This window comes from Pleurodeles waltl, chromosome 3_1 (genome assembly GCF_031143425.1).
Source record: "Pleurodeles waltl isolate 20211129_DDA chromosome 3_1, aPleWal1.hap1.20221129, whole genome shotgun sequence".
Taxonomy (NCBI): Eukaryota; Metazoa; Chordata; class Amphibia; order Caudata; family Salamandridae; genus Pleurodeles; species Pleurodeles waltl.
This window is the reverse complement of record NC_090440.1, coordinates 541,248,150-541,270,515: the sequence shown is the minus strand read 5'-3', so window position 1 is coordinate 541,270,515 and position 22,366 is coordinate 541,248,150. Positions and strand designations below refer to the sequence as shown.

The following is a 22,366-nucleotide window of genomic DNA, read 5'->3' as shown; positions in this document are numbered from 1 at the left end:
TGTCTAGCCCGCGCTAGACTAACCTTTTCTCTTGCTCCCACGGCGGGGCCTGGGGGACATCGTTGTCTGCACTCCTCGGGACGCGGAGCTCCGCGAGGTGTGCTTCGGCCGGGCGCGTCTTTTCTGAGCAGGCAGGGCTGCTCGTAAGACGCGTCCTGGGAGTAGGCTGACGGGGTCAGCCGGCTCTTGGTGGCTGGGGCGTCAAGTTCCGGTTTTCTACGCCGCGGAGCCGCGTAGAGATGCCGAGGAGCGTTTTTTGCTTTCCTGAACGGGTAGGACGGGCGTGCTGCCCGCATTTTGTCTGCATTTTTTGGGGATTTGCCCTTTGTGAGGATTGGTTATTGGTTGTGTTGGGAGGTCCTGGGCCCTATATATTTGGGGGGTGTTTTCTGGGTGGGTGGTAGTGTGTTTTTGCCACTATCATGCCTAAAGTGCCGGCTAAAAGACGGAGGATTGTTTCTTCTTCCTCCTCAGAGGAGGAGGGTGCTGCTGGCATTTCGACTCCTGGGGGCTCCCAGATTCCAGGTGGTGGTGCTGCGCCTCTCATGTCCAGAGAGGAGGTGCAAGAGATGATCGAAGTGGCTGTTTCCAGAGCTCTTCAAGCGGGGATGGCCAGGCCTAGTAGGTCTAGGGCTACCCATACACCTTCATCTGAAGGGAAGTCCTCCTCTGAGAGTGAGGAAGGGGAAGCTCCATCTACGTCCTCTGGGGGTAAATATGTCTCCAGGGAGGAGATGTGGGATGTGATGGCACATGTACGGGACAATTTGGGGTTTCCAGTGTTTCAACCTGCAAACTCGGACTCTCACTTATTTCCGTAATATCAGACGCCTTCTAAATTTGCCATGCCTTTTCAGGGACCTGTGAAGGATATGGTGTTTAGAGAATGGAAGGATGTGGATAAGGCTCAGGTTCCACGATTCCTGCAGAAACTTTATTTACTTGAGGGTGAGGAGGTATTACCCCCCTCGGTCCGCCTGGATTCAATTTTGGCTACCCTGATTGGCAAAACGGCAGTCAATCCGGAGGATTGTGTGCCTACTGATGCCACGGACCGTAAGGTGGATTCAGGGCTTAAGAGGGCTTTTGCGGCTGAGAATCTGGCACTGAGGGCAGGTATATATTCTGCTTATGCGGCCCAGTCGTTGGTGCAGGACTTTGATAAGCTGGCGGTGGCTGTTCAGGAAGGGGCGGAGTGTTCAGAGCTCCTGGCTGGTATGGAACAGCAGGCCAGGTTGTTGGCAGATGTGTCATCAGATGTGGTTCGTACTTCGGCTCTGGCATCTGGGGCTTTGATTGGGGCCCGTAGGTCCCTCTGGTTGCGATCCTGGAAGGCCGACCCGGGGGAGAAATCTGCCTTACTGCGACTGCCGTTTGAGGGTCGTAGCTTGTTTGGGGAGCAATTGCCTTCCATGCTTTCCAAGGCGTTTAAGGAAAGGAAGCATGCCTTGCCTTATAAAGGGGGATCTGCTTCAGGGAAAGGGTGGAAGAAACATTCCCGTTCTTCTCCCAAAATGGATGCCAAATCTTTTTCTTTTACGAAACGTCGTTTTCAGCCTCGTTTTTCCCCTAAGAAGTCTGCTCCTTCGAACCGAGGTGGGTTCAAGAAGGGGTCCTGACAATCACTGTGGGCCTGGCATAGGGCTGGTTGGGGGAAGGCTGAGACACTTTCTTTCAACTTGGATGGAGAGTGTCAGCGATCATTGGGTGCTGGACATTGTGGCCAATGGTTACGTCATTGATTTTGTTGTGGTGCCTCCAGATTCGGGGGTACGTCCCACTCCTCTGCCCACAGGAGGGGCTCGGCGAAAGGCATTGTTGGACGGAGTCCGGGACTTACTGTTCAAGGGGGGCATTTCCCGCGTTCCGCTGGAAGAAAGGGGTCAGGGCACTTATTTGGTCTTATTTCTAGTTCAGAAAGTATCAGGGGGGTTTCGGCCTGTGCTCAATCTGAAGGAAGTGAATGCGTGGATCAGGACGGTGCATTTTAGCATGCTGTCTATTCAGACTATCTTTCCGTTGGTCAGTCAAGGGGACTTTCTGGTGTCACTGGATCTGCAGGATGCTTACCTGCATGTGCCTGTGGCAAAGACTTCTCAGAGGTTCCTGAGGTTTGCTGTGGATCAGGAGCACTATCAGTTTTGTGTACTGCCTTTCGGCCTCAAGTCTTCTCGGATTTTTACAAAGGTGCTGGCCCCACTGGTGGCTTTGCTGCATACAGAAGGGGTGTTTATTCATCCATATCTGGACGACATCTTGATTTATGCACCTTCGCGGGCCCTGTTGCAGAGGCAGGTGGCCCAAGTTCTGGTGGTCCTGCAAAACCACAGGTTTTTAATCAACTGGGGAAAATCCAGATTTAGTCCCATCCCAGGATCTGGTTTTTCTAGGGGCTTGATTTTGGACTCTTCTAGGCTTGGTGACAGTGTCCGAAAAGAGGTTAGGTGTGCTCCAGTCCATGGTGAGGGAGGTTGTGTTACGGTCTGCCCCCGTGCTCTTCTGTGGTTAAGTCTGCAGGGTCATTTGGCCTCTGTGATATTTCTGGTACCTTGGGCGCGTTGCCATCTGCTGTGCTTGATGACCTGGTTCCTGAGAAGGTGGACGCCGGGGTCCGGTTCTCTGATGACCAGGATTCCGGCGTCAGGATTGATTCACAGGGAGTTAAGATGGTGGTTGGAGTCCGATCATCTTCGGGTAGGGGTGTCTTTGTCTCCTCTGAGCCCGGTGGTAGTGACTACGGATGCCAGCCTCTCCGGATGGGGTGCTTGGATGGGGTGCTTGGATGGGGTCGGCACAGATTCAGGGGTTCTGGTCCCCGCTGGAGGCCAATCGGTCGGCGAATTGGCACGAGTTGAGGGCGGTATTGTTGGCTCTGATCCATTTCCAGGTGTCCCTGAAGGGAGCTGCGGTTCTTGTTCGGACGGACAACTTAGTGGCCAAGGCTTATGTCAACCGACAGGGGGGGACCAGGTCGAGGGCTTTGTTCAGTCTGGCCAGGAGGATTTTTGTGTGGGCTCAGGAGTGGGTTCCTTCTCTCAGGGCTACGTACATTCAGGGGGTGGTCAATGTTCGGGCGGATCTGCTGGGCAGGGTGATTCCTTCCTCTCAACTTTTCTCCCTCCGGAAGTCACTGTTTCTTCATCTGGTTCGTCTCTGGGGTCTTCCAGTGCTGGATGTGTTTGCTTCCGCGGAAAACACGAAGCTCGGTCGCTTCTGCTCCTGGTTTCGGTGTCCTCAGGCTTGGGAGGTGGACGGGATGTCGTGTCCTTGGCCGAGGGGCCTTTTGTATGCTTTCCCGCCGTTTCAGCTAATCAGGTCTTTTCTGTTGAGGGTGCGGCTTCTGGGGGCCAGGGTGATCCTGATTTCGCCCCATTGGCCGAGGGCGAATTGGTTCCCATTGCTGCAGCTGATGGCATCCGGCCGGATGTGGCCTCTTCCTCTTTGTCTGTCGCCCCTGGAGTTTCCCTGCCTCTCGATGGGGTAATTGAGGAGGTTACACTTGACGGCCTGGAAGTTGAACGCCGGGGTTTGACGGGTCTGAGGGTGCCAGTGGCTTTGAGTTCTACCTTACTGGCTTCCAGGAGGCGTTCCACTTTGCTTTCGTATAGTAGGCAGTGGAAGGTTTTTTCTTCTTGGTGCTTAAGGCATGAGTTGGATCCTACCTGCGCGTCTATCTTTGATGTAATGCAGTTCTTGCAGGATGGTGCGCAATTGGGGTTGTCAGTGGCGTCTCTGCGGGTGCAGTGGGTGGCTATTCAGGCGTTTAGAGGTCCGTGGCGTAATCTTCCGGACGAGGGTCGTTTGATGCCTAGATTTTTTCAGGGGCTTCTTAATTTGTTTCCTCGCCCTGAACGTTCTTTTCCTTCTTGGGATCTTTCTTTGATTTTGGATGTTTTAACGGCTGCCCCTTTTGAACCACTGGGGGACTGTGATTTACGCCATCTTTCCTTGAAAACATTCTTTTTGGTGGCCATTACTTCGGCCCGCCGTTTAGGGGAATTGGGGGCCTTGGCTTGTTCTTTTCCTTTTTGTAAAGTTTTCAGGATCGGGTGGTTCTTGTTCCGGTACCTTCTTTTATCCTGAAAGTCAATTCTTCTTTCCATGCTCGACAGGAGGTCATCCTTCCTTCTTTTTGTCCGAATCCCTCCTCGGTGGAGGAGGTTCGTTTACATTCATTGGATGTGCTAAGGGCTTTGTTGGAGTATCTGCGTGTGGTGGCTCCTTTCCGTAAGGGGGATTAGTTTTTTTTAATTTCGGTCCGGCCCGTAAAGGGGAGAAGCCTTCCACGGCTTCCTTAAGTCGGTGGGTGAGATCATTGATTCTGTTGGCTTATTCATTGAAAGGGGTGGTTCCTCCACAAGGGATTCAGGGTCGTTCTACCAGGGGTATGGCGGCTACGGTGGCGGAGCTTCAGGGGACTTCAGTGGTGGAAATTTGCAGGGCCGCCACTTGGGCCTCTCCTTCGATGTTTGTTCGGCATTATAGGCTGTCGGACTTGGGTGGTTTGGAGTCGGTTTTGGGTCACCGAGTCTTATCCTCTATGAGGTAATAGGGGTGGGGTATTGGTGGCCTTTGTGCAGGGTAATAAACTTCTTGCAACTCAGTGTCCATCTCCTGTGTGTTTCTTGCTATGTATCATTGGTGTAAAGGAAGGCGAGGGAGGGACGGGAGGTAATGCGTCCATTTTCGTACGATAATGGCATTACTCCTAGTACTACTCCCTCGCCTTCCTTTCCGTTCCCTCCCGCCCTCCCGGTACGGACTGTCTGAGTTGCTACTTGGGCTTGGTTTTTGTACAGGAGAGGGTAGGGGTGGGGGGGGTTTAAAAGGGGAAGGGAGGGTCTAGTGGGAGGCAGGAAGCCTCATTGGTGTAAAGGAAGGCGAGGGAGTAGGACTAGGAGTAATGCCATTATCATACGAAAATGGACGCATTAAAACCATCAAATGGAGTACTGGTATTACATTTTTTTTTAAACTATGCTTACCTTGATCTCATCCGATCTTCAGGCTTGTGATTTCAGACAAAGATGTGAATGCTGGATAATAGCCTCCTAGCCAATACAAGCACTGCTGTCATGCTGCTGTTAATACTAAACAGCATAAGAGAGTGCCAGGATTGGCTGGGTCAGGTTAACACGAAGCTCACTAGGAGATCGATGGGGCTGTGGCGAAGCTCTTCCAGCTTCCACATAGCATTGATCTTGGAAGCCTGAACTGCGCATGTCAGGCTGGCCACAGTGAAAACACCAGCCAATCTGATCTGCGCAGTTGATTTTCACAGCCTCCTTCTATCCTCGCTAATATTGTGCCATAGCCTGACCCCTGCCCTACAGGAACCAAATGCTGAGAGGTACAGAGTCTCTCTGGGGTGTGGCGCTCACAGTAGGTGGTCAAAATCCCCATGCTCATATGGATGAGCCGCCCCTGGCTAAAAGATTTTCAAAATAGCTTAGGTGTTAGTAATGTAGGTAGCAGTAGAGGCTATACAAGACACAGTGGTTGTGAGAGTTGGCACAACAAAGAAACAGGGTAACACAATCAAGTTCACAGCTCTTAAATCCTTACAAAGTGGCATGTATCCGTTTTAACATCTTGATCGGAAGTATAGGAGTTTTGCACATATAAGTGGGAAGGAAAGTAGGGCAAATTCCTTTCTTCAGTAGTTTCAGAACGGAGAGGATAACTGGGTACATGAAGGAGTTTCTTCATAGGGTTCAAACAGATCTTAAGAGGGTTAATACATTCTACTTCTCTAGTATTTTAAGACGACAGGGAAACTAGGATCTTCTTCAAAATAACAGAAACATCTTTAAAGAGGATTGATGATCCAACAGCTGCAGACAAAGGAGTTTAATTAAAAAGTCAGAATAGAATTTTACACATCTAAATAAACATCATGGACACTATGAACTGTACAGTTTAATGTACATGGGAGTTCATGATATCGAGAGTTAACAGATGCAGAGAGTTTGAGCAGGAAGGCATGTTTATCAGAAACTGTACTCAAGGATGCTATAGAGGTGCATGAAACATAGTGGGGTACCATGTGGTTAGAAATTCCAGTTGAGTTGTTTGTCCTGCCTATGAGAGGAAGAGGAATTTTCAAAGCTTATCAGCTAGCAACACTGTTGTGCTGTAGGACTTCCCACACCAAAATGGTCACTATGGCAGACTATGCTGATGTATATCCCACAGTGATCTCACTGCTTGCTTTACCTTCCTTTCCTCAACCCCTTCTCCTCACTTTTTTTGTTTGTTGCTGTTGTTGCTATTCGCCTGATCTTCTTTGTTTTCCAGGGGAGAGCTGCTCTTCGGCTTTAGTATTTTGGCTGAAGGTGGCAGGGTACGACCCAGATGCAATTTCCTTTTCTGCTTCCAAGACAGCCAGTTTTTTAATCTTTATTTATATCTATATCTACAGCTATACCTTTATCTATAGAAATAGCTATATCCAAGAAAGAAGTAAATCAAACAGAAGGACTCACCAAAGAACAAAAATATGTTTCCACTAAAATGTTTCAGCTTCCATTTTCCTCACGTAATAGAAACTTGTTTGATTATTGACTGCACAGCCGACACTGCTGAATTTCCAAAGGCATCATTAGTAATATTTCCACTTGGAAAGTTAAATCAGAGCAGCTGCAAGAGCTCTTGAGATATTGTTAGACCTCATTTAGAAGGCCAGGGGTCGGGCATGGGCTACTGCACGATACCCGTGGGAGTAGAGAGCTTTTGCCAAATTGACCCAGGATCTGCCTTAGTATGGCTTAGCAAACTGGGCCAAGTACAACCCTTTCCACCTTTGAAACTGATTAATGGAGAAGGTGAGCAGTACAGTATTGTGGAGGTTACTCAGGCTCAAAAATCAAGTACCCTCTCCCAGCAGCACAATAGAATCAGTGCCCAGCCAAGTGCTTTGCTTTGTAGAAAAGACAAGTACATTATTACACAGAACACATTGCATTCCATTACATGCTAAATAATGCACTAATCCCAGTTCACAGGTGTAAGTCTTTCTGATTTAGAACATCTGCTCACTAGGCCTCCAACTGTCTGTAGTGAGTTCAGAGATTGAGGCAGATCTATGGGTGTAGCTCATTCTCTCCCTGTGTTTGTATAAGCAAAAAGTCTCTCAGGCCGAGGCCAGTTCAGTCTCTCACCAAGTTTGTAGCTGAAGTGCTTGGGTGCATTCGACCCTTCAGCGGCAGTGGCATTTTACCAGCACATGGAAGCCTCCAAGCGGAACACAGCAGTCATCTCAGTGTCTGCATGGCAGTTGGCTTATCAGTGCGTTGCTCAAAGTGTTACAGCAGGAGCAAAGGCTTCTGTCGGGGATCCTTTTCTGGATGGCAGGCTGCAGATCATTGCTCAGTCCTCACTCCGGTGGATACTTGACTCCCGGCTCTGCTTGCTTCCGTACTCTGGTAAGTACTGGGTGTTTCTTCTTGAAGAAGCACCTAAACGTTAGAAGATGGTGATTCTTCGAGATGGCAGAAGCCAAGTTTTATCTTGCACCCAGTGCCTCGAAACTAGAACCTCAGTTCTTAACTTAGCACCCCCGAGGCACCTCTCGGGTCACTTAATCTTTATGATTAGCTCCAACCTAAAGGCACACTTGTCGTGGTCAGACAGTCCATTTGTGGGGCACACGGGCCACCAGCAGGCACTTATCCTGGTCTCAATCAAACTAACCACTCAGGCACACGGCTCCAGGCTCCTGCGGGTACGACAGGGATAAATGAGAGAGGTCGCACTACACAATCCAACAATACCGCAAATCCCTTGGCGCACATACTTAGTGAGTCTCTGTTAGATGGACCCTACGTCAGGGTCAATTACGGCAGTACATTTTATGATCTGCACCTCCTGCAGGGTTGGTGCTTTCTTCCTTCACTCAGGTAAGATATCTTGGCAACCAGGACAGTCCTGTAATTCCTCTGTCAAATCGGACTCCAGATGATGTTTCCTTGCCTCTGGAGTGTTGACTGTCATTGCAACACCCTCACTTGGGTGCATAGTAGTCCCTGATCACTCTGCCGAGTACCCCCTCCTCAGTAGGAGAGAAAATGATGAACAACAATGGGTCTTGCACTCCCCTCTTCATACCAATTTCGGAGACAAAGGATGTGTAGTCCAGGTCTGCTTCCTTGGAACCAGTTTGGGTTGGTCCCCCTTCCATGTGTCCTGAGCAGGCCACCTTCCTGTCCTGGCCACAAAGGATGCTCAGTCCAGCAGGACAATCCAAAGGTTGAGTGCTCACCACAGAAGTACAAATAGGCGAGAGCAGGCTGCGTCAAGCTATTTACAACCCATCCTCACAGAGATCAGGAAGAGAGACACAAATCTATGCTCTTTTAACAGACTCCTTTTCCCACAAACAGATACTGCAAGTCTCAATCTGCACCACTTGTCATCTCTTGTCAATAGTTGCTGCAGTCAGTCATTCACAGCCTGGTGTAACTTGAAAGGCCCTGGCTCTTCTTAGGAGAGCATGCCTCCTCTTACCTCACCAGAGGTCCTGGTTCTCCCCACTTCCATCTAGGAGATACAAGCAATACACATTTGCTTTCTGGAGAAAGTAACCTCTCATTTATCTTGTACTCTGGACTAGGCTGGGGGCTTCCAAAATGGAACCTGCAGGTCTGTGTCACTTGTGCATATCACACTATCACGTCTAGCACACACACACACATGTACATCACATAGGATGTCACATGCAGGATTCTGGGTTCATCATGAGCAGCAGGACTTTGAATGAATGGGCCTATAAGTGCACATTCATGCCTCACAGGTAAAAAGCCTGTCACCAGAATTCACTAAAGCAATTTGCTGCCGCCACGGTGCTCCAGGCATGAAACCTGCAACAGGGATCATAGTCCCCTGTAACTATAAGGATCAATCAATCTATCAATCAATCAGTCATTTTTATAGTGCGCTACTCACCCATACAGTCTCAAGGCTCTGTGGGGTATGTTCTCAGGGTTCAGTCGAAGAGCCAGGTTTTGAGGTCCCTCCTGAATTGAGGTAGTGATGGTGACTGTCTGAGGTGGAGAGATAAGGTGTTCCAACATATGCAGTTCGGGTAAGCAGGGCAGGGGACATGAATTTATATCATGCAAAGGGTAATTCCGTCCCAGCAGAAATGCAGTAATTAGGTGGTTACTGTAAGTCCATCTGGATGCAATGGTTTTAAATGATACTTCCAGACGTTTTCTCTGGAATCCAGTAGTTCTTTCATGATCCACAGGGAAAATGTGCAAATCTGATAGCAAATGGTTCACAAGGATAAAATGATTGGTTGCAGGTTGGTCAGGTTTCATGTTATTTATTGCCTTGCTGATTTGTGATTCCTGAAGCATGTACAGAAGCCATTCATTGTTTGGCACACATATTGTGTTTTTACGGCTTTGGCAGTGTCACTGAACCAAATAAATAATGCATGTTGATCAACATATAAGATGCTGTCTAATGCCATAGCTTCTTCTTGTAACAGAACTTGTTACTGATGATGTTTGTAAAAGATATTCACAGGTGATGGATCTTTTAGAATCACAGCAATGAACCCCTGTATTTGTTACAGCTTGTTTGAGTTCAGCTCTTACAATAAGAACTCGTAAATTGGGAGCTCTGTGATAAGCAATGACTGGCGATTTTCAATATAACTTTTTTAGTTTTTCTTAGGTGGATAATGAGCAAATGTGGGGAAATTAGAAATAAGCAAGAAACGATGTTGCTTTGCAATATTTAGAACAAGATAATCGTCATCATTTGAGAACAGTGCCCACCAGCAAAAACAAAGCAAAACATGAACGCAAAGTGAGAAAAGACTCAGCAAAATAATAGAAAAGCGTTAACTATAGAAAACAACATTTTGGAATTTTGTTTGTCCGGATGGGCAAGTTTTTGCCAGTCACACGCCTTCTGTTTGCAGGGCCTTAGATGTTTAAAAGAAGTATCTCAAGAACTACGGGAGCAGCGGACAGATACTGTTTAAGTTGAATCAATCAGTGTTTGGTCCTGCTCCACAAACAGGAACTTAAATGATGCGTGGCCAGCAGTAATGAATTACGAGCCTTTAAAAAAGAGTGCCATGCAAGCCATCAAATGGTAAGCCGCTGGGAGGCTATGAGCCCTTTTTAGTTAACAAAAGAGTCTTGCAAGCGAGGCGCACACGCTAGTGCATGCTCTTGCAGGTTTGACCCTAAAAAGGGAGATGATGCTTGTGTTTAGTATTGCTGCTGGTGAAGTTGGATGGTTGGTTGGATATTGTTGATATAAACAGTAAATTCTTTCAGCTTTCTACCTCCTGCATTCCATACTATAAACATGTCATCGATTTATCTTAGCCGTACTCGTGGTTTGACGCTGGAAATAGCAAGTATATGGTCTTCTATTTTCTCTCAAAGTTGTTCACATATGATGGCGCAAACCGAGTGCTCATGGATGTCCCTTGTATCTGCAGGTAGTGTTTACTATTGAAGGTAAAATTGTTGGATTCAAGGATAACTCTTGCAAAGTTGGTAAGTGCTTAGGTTGATGGCTTTTTAAGCCACCCTTGTATGGTATGTTGTTGTATAGTAATGGAACATCAAATGTAGCCATAAAAACTTTCATTATCAAATATTTAGGTTCAGTTTTTCAGTAATCTAAAGGAACTGACTGGTGTTCTCAATAAATGATGGAAGTTCCTGGACAGTGGTCAGAAAATGGAGGTCAACAAATACAGTCTCACAATGGCTGTATCATTCCCAGCGATGATGGGACAGTTAGGATTGTTCATTTTGTGTATTTTGGGAAGCATATAAAATCTCCTTGGTTTGGTTTAGGATGAACAAGTACATCTGCTGTTGTCATATTAATGAGATGTAAGCTCCTGTATTTTATAACCATATTCTTCATTTCTTTGTTCAACTCTTCTGTGAGATGTGTTTCTTAAGGTTTATAAGTGTTGGTATCCATTAGTTGTCTAATCCCTTCTTTAATATAATCACTTATTTTCATGAAAACCACTGCACCACTTATGTCCATCGGTTCTATAATTACTTCTTTTGAAGATGGTGGAGAGATTTTGTTTCTTCTCTGTTAATTTTGATCATAAATCCTTTTAGGTGTTGATTCCTTGATGAGTTTGTAGATGGATAAAATGTATGTATCAAGAACAGGCTTGTTAGCACATTTTGGACCCCATGATTTAGGATGGCAGAATTTCTTAAATGAATCTGGAAGGTAGATTCACAGATCAACATCAGGATTATTGTTAAAGTATTCTGCAAGTTAGCATCTTCTGTCCAAGATTTTCAGTCTCTCACCATCTTGGCAGTATTATTGTATTTGCGTACTAGACTGAGATAGAGGCCGTTGCTCTCTGTTTATTTCACCTGGCGAAAGAAGCCCTCCAGTTAAGTCAATAACTGTCTCTAATGTCTGGAAAGGCTGCAGTTGGATGAAGACATGCTGTCAATTTTGTCTTATAAAAACTATTCTTTTTATGCTGTTTACTCACAAGGTTTACACTGACAGGTGAATCTAAAACACATTTGAATGATTTATATATGTTTTTTGGGTTTTAAACCCCCCATATATCTTCTTTTTTACTTTTTAAGGGGCTGAGGGTGCCCTCTCACTGCCCCGCTTTGGTTTTGCTCCTAGCCTTTTTTATGGTGTGACCCTATATGCCCACTTCAGCCTGTGTTGCCCCCCAATCTCGCTGCCCTGTGGACATTGCTCCATCTGTACCTGCCGTGCGGTGCTTAACCAGAGCACAGTGAAAGCAGATACATGTTTTATGCTGCAGTGTCTGCAGCGAGAAAGCTGCATCCCAATGAGGTGTGGGATGAGCCTTTCATTAATTGCACTTTGGATGTGCAGCCGCCTTGGGAACTTTTTAAGGAGCCCCAGAGAAGTCAGGGGTTACTGAGCTCAAACTGCAACAATCAGACTGTTTTACAGCTGGTATCACTGGGCGTTTTCATACTGTTGAGCCCATATGTGAGTAGTATTATGTATGCCTTTTTAGTACTTGGCCCTAAGGGTAGAAAATTCGAGCAGTCCCAGGCTTGCCAAAGAAGGTGGTGTAGGGTAGATATTCAGAACTCAGTGAAGCAAATTACCTCAGTCAGTAAATCATTGTCTAACCATGGTTTCTTCTTATAAAGGAAAAGTACTTCAAGTAAAATACACAACTCAAAATGATACATAAAATTTCAGAGGGCAATCAAAACAGATATGGTTATATCTGGGGAATAATCACTGTGTTTTGGAACTCGATGTATAGCTTAGGCTATCCCTGTAGATACTAGGCAGTCTGTGCACTGTAAGTTGTCCCTACAGGAGTGGGACAACAAAGAATGCTCTTTGCTGTCAGGTGACCCTGCCTCCTTTAGGGTAGAAGTCCTATTCAAAGAGCAGGTTGTTCTAGTTATCCACTAGCTACTGCTTCCCTTCTTTATGATCTATATGCATTACCTGTTTAGAAGTTCCAGCTGCCTGGGCTGTTTTTGTGGCTGATGCAGGGTCTACGGTGTATCTTTCCCTCTGTATTGATCTGCTGGGAACGGCCATGTTGTCTTCACCGCAGCACAGTAAGCGTTGTATGCTTTCCAAACAGGAGACGTAGGGCAGCCAAGTGCATATGAGGGGCGATCGTGCTTCACTCCTAGCCAGGGGGGAAGGTAGTGGGTCCTCCTTCAGAGGCGCTTTCTTGGGTCGAATCTCCAACCTTACACCGAAAGAAAGCAGGAGTCCATCCTGGGTTGCACTGGTGACACAGAAAATAGTCAAAGGCTCTTTCAATTGTAAATGCTACGCTCAAATTCTGTCAAGGGTGTTAATGGATTTTATTGGGTGCTGCCAATCATGTTCACAAGCCTTTTTTCGTGTAGTTGCCAAGGCTTTTTTGTGGAGGTGTTTTGATACACCACCAATGGCAGTAGTGAAACTTTATTGTGCCAAGTCATTTGGGTACCTGTCTTGAGGAAACTGCCAAGTGCATTAGCGATAATTCAAAGCACTGTGCCATCACAGACACTTCATCTTCTTGAGGTACGAGACACAATTCTCTGGGCATGCTGCCAAGAGACAAGGGCTCAAGGCCTCTCTGTATAGTGTGGCAATTCCATTCTTCAGGGTACCTTCTTCTAGGCAGTCTTCATTTTGTGCAGTGGTACCTCCAGCATCCTTTTCCAGCAGTTAGTGGATTCCTTCCCTTTAGGATGTTACAGGCAACTATATCTAGCAAAATATGGGTTTTTCATACTTTTTGTCCCAAACCAGCCAACGTGAGTTGGCAGTTGATGACCCCAACTCTTGCACACAAATGTCTTTCCCAGCCTCCACTGGCACAGTGATTGGAGGTTTAAGCCCCATCTTTACAACCAGTTGATAGACAGAGCTTGTGAATTCCAGTGGTTGGGCCCAGGACCTGTTTCAGATAGATCCTTCTTTTGTGTATTGTCCCATATAGGAACAAAAGATGTGTGCATATTCTGAGGGGTCTTTGCCACAGATAGGTAATTTGTCTGGAAAATTCCTTTGATGAAAGTGTGACTACAAGAGTTTCTCCAGCTGCCTTCCCCCGTCCATGAAGCCCTCTCTATTATAAGTTAGGGACCTTCGATAATTGCAGATTCAGCGATCCTTGCCCAGGAGTACAGTATCTATAAGTATTGAATGGTTGCTTGCTGATAGATGAATGGTGTTCTTTTTAGATCGGAGTTAGGGAAGTGGGGATCTAGGTCCCGAAGAAGGCCTGATACCCCCATTGGGGCAACTCGAATGGCTGAAACATGTCGACCCATTATGATGCAGGGATAATAGTCAGCCCCATGCATCACCATAGCTTTCAACCATTCCTTAGGCTTGCCCATATTAAAGTAGAAGTTTCAGCATTTAGGGCTTAGGGATGTTTAGTTTTCTAGATCCTGATTCAGCTAATCACTCCCACACTCCTAGCAACCACGGAAAGCCCAATCACCATTAGAATTTTCTCCAGTGAATGGGGCATGACCAACAACTAGAGGGGTTGTGTGAGGCCATGTATAAGAGTTTTTGGTGAATCCGTTTGGTCTTTCACATATTGTGAGACACATCATGATGCATATGGCACCCAAACAATTGTAGTTCCTTTCATGTGTGCTCTTGAATTAGTCACATTTGCCTTTTTTGTGTGCACAAAATATGGAGAGACTTTCCCCTCAACTATCACTTAACCTAATGGTGGTAACACCTCTCAGGGAAGAATGGAGCAGGAAAGGGTCAAGAGCAGTCCCTGCTCTACAAAGGGACACTAATTCTCCTGTTATTCACACTCAAGAGACTCATCCACTCCACAATACACCAGGAATGCTTTAGATGAGCTCTGCAGTATACGTTGCTGTCTGGCAGGCTTTCTCCAACCTCCACCTTGTGTACCACTCTTCCCTGAGCAATTTCAGTTCCATCGCTGATTGCCACTGTTAAACATGGCACAGACACTGTATCTTCATCCTGCCATACATGTACATGAGCAGGTGGCTGAGGTAGGTACCCAGAGGTTCAAGGCAGGCTTCCGTCTTTCCGGAAGGAGCACTATCTCCTCCCCCCCGTGGTGCTGCAGGAATCAGGGTGGACTGAGCTCCTGCCTGCAGCCCCTGCAACATCAGAGAGAAGTTTGATGTTACCAGACCTGAAATTATCTGTTCCAGAGTTTGTGCACTTGATAATTCCAGGGTTGGAAAAACTTGTCAGTGCGAGTGGCTGAATTACACCCAGAGCTATCACTTTGGGTAAAATTCTGGTCTTCGTATGCAGGGAGGAATATCGCTGCTTACAGATATTCTATTTCACTGACCTTTTCAGCATTGATGTCACATTTAACATCAAAACAGCTGATTTATGGGGTGGGAGCTATCTGTGGGTCTTTAAAGATAAGAGCCTTAAATACAAATTGCAGAGAAATCTATATAGGACATCTATACATGAAAACCCACTCAGGACAAGATTCAGAGTACAAACCATAAAAGTTTACTTAAAATATAAGAATGACTACAGAAGGCAAAAGGGCAATGATTAGTCAGTCTGTTCAAAATATTAAATCAATTCAAATAAATTTACAACCTCATTGGAAGCGAGAACCAATCCCTAATCTAATCAATAGCCAGAACCGGTTATGATCTAGCACAAGGCAGATGAGAGCAAATTCTCATAAGATCTGATTAGTAACACAGGAAAGAAAAATCATGGAAAATATTAGTAAGACAGGAGAGAAAAATCCTGGAAAATATGCATAAGTGCATATTTACAAGGAGTCTGCTCCCTAAGAGGCCCAGAGAAAGACCTGACTCGTTTCCGAGATGGTGCGCTTTTATACACTTTTAGACGGATAAACCGTTCAGTCACTGTGGTTTGATTGAAAAAAAGTAACATTACATATCCTAATAGTAAAACAGAAAACGCATCACGTTGGCAAAATTACTTTTACTCTACATCTATTGTACAATATAACTGTGCATTATGTATATAGAGAAAACACTACTACATTCAAAAATATCAACAGCACCTCCGGTCGTCCTAGAGAAGTGACCTTCAATTGCATACAGTGTAAACCCGTCCTTTCACAGAACAACGTGAACAGAGAATAATACAATTTAATTATGGTAATGTACAAGCAAGTCCTTGAAACTACTGAATTTCGTACAATTAATCAGGTAATGAAGGTCATATTTGGGGCTTCTCGATTCAGAGGCAGCGGGGGGTATGGGGGGGGTGGAGTTAGTGTCAGGGTTGTGCCTCACGCTCCTTTAAAATATGGAGTTTGAAAAAACGACTAGGCCTAGTCTTGTCAACATATTCGACTCCATTATTAAACACAACAAGAAAATTACTTTTGCATCTTGTTACAATTAATAATTGATTAAAAGCAAAGAACTATTAATTTGTGGAACCTGCCTCCATACCTTTCCGCCTCAGATGGAACTAAAGTGTTTGGACTGAGGAGGGATTTACCAGCCTCAGTGAGACAGAATGGTTCTTAGGAATAAGCTTTTTAAAACTAGGTAAGGCACATCAAACAATCAAAATGAGACACAACATATTGTTGGCAACACCAGGGTGGTTGGCAAGAGTATTAGGCAAGCTCACCCAAGCCTCCAGTGTGTTGAGAAGTATTCCTCTCTTATGGCCTGGAGAAAATATTGTCCTGCTTCAAAGGGGATAGACAAAATCTCACTGGTTAAAGACCTATAGCGTTATTGGAGGTCTTCGCAAAGGTATACAAAATGTGGATATTACCAAAAATAGAAGACTGGGTTGAATCTAAATATTTTGCCAAGCCAAATTGACACTGCACAATGGTTCATAAGTATTGGTAAGTAGATAGGTTGAGATTTATGTGACATTTGTGGATTTAGCAAAAGCTGGCCAGAAAAGTTTGGGGTCAGAATTGCAGAGTCTGGAAATAGATGCAACACTTCTCTTGGTAACTAAAATAGTTTATAGTCACACTGCATGTAAAACTTCTTTTGTTAATCCAAATAGTTTATAGCCACTCACAAGCTTCAGAGAGCATTATCTTGCAAGGAGGATTAATGAAGGAATGCTCATTGGAATCTATTTGTTTTGCGCTGTTTTTTTGCAGATATAGATGGTCATTGAAACCTCCGAAACAAATCCATAAAATGAAAGAGTTAGACATTTCTCCTGATTCTGGTACACCTAGCGTGCACTACACACTATAAAGAGGGTTGACCAGACTAGTCAGTCACTTTAGAGAAAGAATAAAGACTGACCCTAAAAGTATGACACAACCAAGATAGTTTAATTTGAAAAGGACGGAAAGCAAAACAAATGCCAGTTAGTGGAGGAAGGATTTAGGAGATCTAAAGCTTTATAGACATGGCTGTCACTTTTAATGAGTTGGTAGGTGAGGGCCTCTTATCAAGCAAGTAATTTAAAAAGCACTGCAGACCCTGGGACGAGTCCTATGTTTTGTTCATGTTTGGAGTAAGCACAGTGCATAGCTTTATATAAAGCTAAAATGCTCTCATTAATGTTCTATATTATGTTATTTTATGTTTAATGCATTTACTTAGCATATATCCACCATGGTTTCTTTGCACTGTGGTAGTAAACCTACTCAAATACAGATACAAAAGAATACTATTGATTAAAAAGCCAAGTCTTCTGTGATTTCCTAAAAACAGGTGGAGAGGTTTCTGATGAAAGGGAAAGGGCCTTGAGGTTCCAAAACTTAGGGACACCGAAAGTAGTGTTGCCATCTAGTCCTGTCTTTCTTTTGGGGATTGAAAGAAGGAAGCGATTGTCAGATTGCAAACGCGACTGAGAGTATGCCTGTAGAATTGGGAGGCTTTAAATTGGGGATTTTGCTGATGGAGTAAGGCCTTCTCTAAGTTTGCCATTGATTTAGAAATGACTGTATTATACACAGGCACTGAGTGGAGCAGCATTAATACCAGTAAAATGTGCTCACACTTGGAGCAGCCTGAGAATATAAGAGCAGCAACACCTTGTACTAAATGTAAGTATTGAAGATGTTTAGCCAGTGAAGCCAGTCAGACAGAATTTTATAAGCCTAGTCTCAGCAGAAATCAGGCTTTGGCAACCAGGACTTGGAGATGGCAGGCTAGGATTTATTTTTTATTTTTTTAGAAATCTCAGAAAGGCAAAACAGCACTTGGCTATGTCATTGACTTACTTGGTAATCAAGAGAAAATGACACATTAAAGAATCCCAGGTTTTGTAGGACATTTACTGGTTTACAGGCCAATAAATGTGACTCCAGATGTTTGTTCCCGAGGGTTAGTTATAACCTTTGTTTTATAAGGGCTCTAATTCAAAAGATATTGGAAATCCACCATTGGGTAATAATGAGACATTTGTTCAGACTTTATGATCAAATGTATTTGCTGTTAGCTGTTTTCTGATGACAGGAGATGGTGTCATCTGCCAATAGAACCATTGCCATGACACCACTTTTATCCACTAATCAGTGCAGATCATCTAAGACAGATAACATGACTACCTCAGTACTGTGCCCTGGGATGAAACTTGCTCAGAAGCAATCAAATAATATGTAATGTCCTGTGAATTTCTGAAGTTGATTAAAAACTAATTGTTTAAGTAGTTTACGTAGATAGAGTAATAGTGAAATCTGAATCTAGGTACTGGTGTCTTTTTTTGCTAAGTGTGTTTACTAGGCAGATGTTTCACTATTGCATTCCTCCAAACACTGGGAACTACACCTTGATTCAGAGAGCAGTTGAAAAGATCACAGAAGTCATCTTTCAGGTAATGGCAAAGGAGTTTCTTTATTTTGGACTGGGCAAATATAATTGAGAAACTGGACAGGCAGGTCGGCTCAGTACTATCTAGCAATTGTGTTCCCATAATGTGTGAAAAATTGGAATTGTGGTCCTGAGGAACTGTGATAGAGTCAGTTCTGGGACACTTTAGCAAAGTAACTGTGATGCCTTTCATGATGGAGTCCCTGATGATTGTGGTATTGTCTTCACAAAGTAAAGAACATTTCATACAAAGGTCTAGAATAGGGGGCAATTTCAGAAAACAGAGGAGAGAAACTGGAGTTCTGTCACAGCCAGGGACTGTTGTTTGGCCATGTTTGGAGCAGAGGTAATGTGTTGGGAAAAGTTTGTTTTGCTTCCGGAATTTTAGATTTGTACTCAGCCTTTAACTTAGTATTCCTCATTTTTACTTTGGGCAAGATGTACTCTCAATTTTTTGTCTGCTTCACATACATTTAGTTTGATAGAATTTAGTGCAGAAGTGTCTAGACTTCCAAACTGTTTTTTCTTTTATCTGAAAAGGGTAATAAATCATATAAGGTACAGTTCACGGCATAGTGAAGCTGGTCAGTTAAGGTTTCATGATCTTTGAAGATATCAGAGACCTATTAGAGAGAAATCACCGTTTTTCCATTATGTTCAGAGATCATCCAGTTCTATGGAGTAGTGGCCTGAGTAAGAGGGCTAATCCTAACTTACTGGAGAAAGATCAAGATTACTGTTTGAGTCAGGATTTGGAATTCCAAATGTGACTCCTACTGGAGTGTTGCAACTTGAGTCACAAATAATCAGTCCAGGCAAAATGATGAGCAAGCTTTAAAATACCTCATAAAGGAGTTTACTAATGCCCAAAGTAGGCGGAGGTGCGCTTGACACATACAAGAATTGCTGATAAGCAACCAAAGTCTAAACTATTATTAGGTTTTTTGAACAGCTACTATTAGAAACTCCTTCATTATTAAATAAAAAACATGGCATCTATCAGCATTTGTTACATTCAAAATCCTTTAGAATCCGAAACACACTTATATTTGTTAAATCCATGAAATGTTAATGTCTGTAAGGAGCCGATTGATCACCTTACCATTAAAGGATAAGTTGTGACATTTCCAAGTCTCGGAGGCAAGTCAAGGTTTGTAGATAGTTTGGAAGGAATTGAAGGGCCTAGTTTAATTCCTCCTCTGGAACAATCCTACTGCTCACTCAAGAAAGGGATAATTATGTTAGCTTTTCCCAAAGGTGGGAATTCTAATTGATGCATGCATAAAGAGTGCTCAGGCTTAGAGGCCCGTGTCATGTTTACCTAAGATTAAACAGTAACAAAGAATATCTTTTGAAACTGTGTGAATACACTAAGCTGATTTCCAATTAAATGGTTTCATGTGTTCTGAGAGAATGAGTCTTGTTCCACCATGCCATACTAGTGACTGTGGGCCTGATTTAGACCTCGGCGGAGGGGAATACTTTGTCACAAACGTGACGGATATCCTGTCCACCATACTACGATCCCATTATATTCTACGAGGATCGTAATATGGCAGTTGGGATATCTGTCACATTCGTGACTAAGTATTTCCTCTGTTGAGATTTAAATCAGGCCCTGTATCTGGAGTCATGTATGAATCCAAGTGTCCAAGAGCGTTAGTCATCTGATATTATTTTGTATATAAAGTAAATGAACCGAAAACCTACCTCTTTAAGAACTAAGGTTTTTTTAAAAGCTTAATGATCCATGTTCTGTGGGTCCCAGAAGGAGGGTAGTATTATCCTGTTATGGCCAGCTGTTTTCTGTTTTGTCTAACACGAGGAAACCCCTCAAGGTATTTGTTGCTCTGTGTAAATCCTATAACTTAACATTGCATAACAATGTATACTTTTTTTTTTTTACATTTTTATTGTATGATAAATTAGAATAATTTGAAACTAAGAATAGGTATTTTTTTCTATGATGATTTTCTTTTTTTATTTGATAAATCCCCATTAAAAAACATATACCTATCTAAAGGTCAAGCAGGAGGATAAGTTAACTCCTCCATTGGTATCCTTATCCAAAGACACCTTACAGCTTTGCTTGGGAGCACTTACAGGTGGCACCCTGGTGATTCCTAAGGATGAGACACCATGGAATGATAGGATACCTGTAGGGAAAAACCTAGAATAATCAAGTTGAGTTACATTGTGCTCTGGACGATCATCTTTTCAATAATGATGTTACCAACCAGTGGTCTTACTGAGTGGTGCAAAAAGAAAGGGCGTGGAAATATTCTCTCCAAAATGCCTCGGTTCTGTTGGAGTACTTGATGGACAATACTTATTACATACTCCACTCCTACATACTTATACTCCAAATGAGAGTGTGGGCCTGAGTTTTCAGGTCCAAGTATGCATTACTTCCAGGACTGGATGGAGGGAGGCAGAATATGAGGGTTGGATAACTCTGTTGCCCTGCTTGGAACCTCGTTAAATTGGGTAGTCTGTACAGGCAGCCTCTCATGTGTTAGGCCTTAATTTGTGAGTAATCTGCCCCACATGACTGCCTTCACTCTGCCTTTCCCTGAATTCTCAACTAAAAGACGTCTGTAGTGTGACCTCCGGTGTAAAAAATGGATTTTAACCATTATTCTGGGAAACCTGCTCTTTGCAATTGTTAGGGATAGGAGGAAATCTGGTTGGATTTGATACATTCTCAGTCTAGTAGGACATGGATTTTGAATTATTTGTGTTGTACAGCCCACACAGCAATTGAATCACGGTTATGGTTCTTTTCCTTTCTTGTAGCACAAGATGGCCCAAAGTGCCAGGATCATGCTAGATCCGGAGAATGCCATTAACCGGTCCACCCTCAACCAGAACTTTGGGATCACGCTGCCTCTGATCACCAGGCGTCGAGGTGCTGCAGCTGTGAGTTTCGTCTTTTTTGTTCTGTATGTCCTCCCTTGTAACACTGTCTTTTTGCTTGCACTGACATTGATTGCCCAAAATACCCTTCGGTCAATCAGGAGTCTGTGTGTTGAGGATTGACTGACAGACATTTTCTCCTTTGCTCAGCTGTACCAGAAAATGCAACAAGAACGTTTGGAATGTTTTTAAATATGATTTTTTTCCCAAATGTATGTTGATTGCTGTAACACAAGATAGGCTTCTTTTATATTCCACAGACCTGCATTTAAACAAAACAGTCTTCTCATCAGAATTCCCCTTTCGTGTAATTGGGCTCCATTCATGCTCTGGGTCTGGAATCCCAGGCAGGTCAAAGGTCTTTGTCAGCCAGCATATTGCCTCTTTCCTTACAGCCACTATGCAGTGCACTAGAAAGAGGACAGTGTGAAGGAGTTCTCTTATAATGTTCATTGACCACAGACTGTTCACAGTGGTTTGTGCAGTTAGAAATTCACCATTCTCCTGGGTTACATCATTTAAAATGCAGTGCTCTTGTGCCACTTCTATGCTGATTGCTCCAAGCCCCTCTTGTTTCCATCCTTCCCTTCCCACTTCTAGATCCAGATCCCTGCCCACCACCCAACTGACATGCTCACACCTCCCTCTGCCTGCAACTTCAGCACTACCCTTCATTCCAAAAAAGTCCCTTGAACAATTCAATTATTCTCTATACACAAAGGGGAATTGTGAGAAATCGCATAAGCCAAATGGGTATACCCCCTCTAGTATCGATAAACACCCTAAGTACCCAAAGCGACAAAAGAGCTACATATAATGAGCATAATGTTGATATACTGAACCACTATGATAAAGCGAATTCTCCCTTTTAAGGATGAATAACCTCACCCATTGTATGGTGGCATACTTCATCATAGGGTGCCTCCTCGTGTTGTTCGCTGTTGCCCTCATCATGGGTGTCAAACATGGAGACCCTTAAGGATGTTTCTCAGGGTAGTCTTCCGAGGGTGAATGAGTGCGATGGGGGTAGCCTGCTGTCAGTGGTAGAGAACTATTTGTACTACCTAAAATACCTAAAGTCAGACAAAAAACCCTTTATTCGCATCCCGATATTCGCATAAAGGGGAATGTTTAGACCCTTTGTATTGGTCTACATGTATCGTCTCCTGCCC

General features: G+C 44.2%; 1 protein-coding gene across 2 annotated transcripts in view; it reads left to right on the top strand.

Moving 5' to 3' along the window:
• IQCH (IQ motif containing H) overlaps nt 1-22,366 on the top strand; it is a 613,153-nt gene that overhangs the window by 103,730 nt on the left and 487,057 nt on the right. For both annotated transcript variants that reach the window (XM_069222867.1, XM_069222866.1), the window contains exon 5: nt 21,075-21,197. In XM_069222867.1, the coding sequence (XP_069078968.1) occupies nt 21,075-21,197 (123 nt within the window). The remainder of the gene's footprint in view (nt 1-21,074; nt 21,198-22,366) is intronic.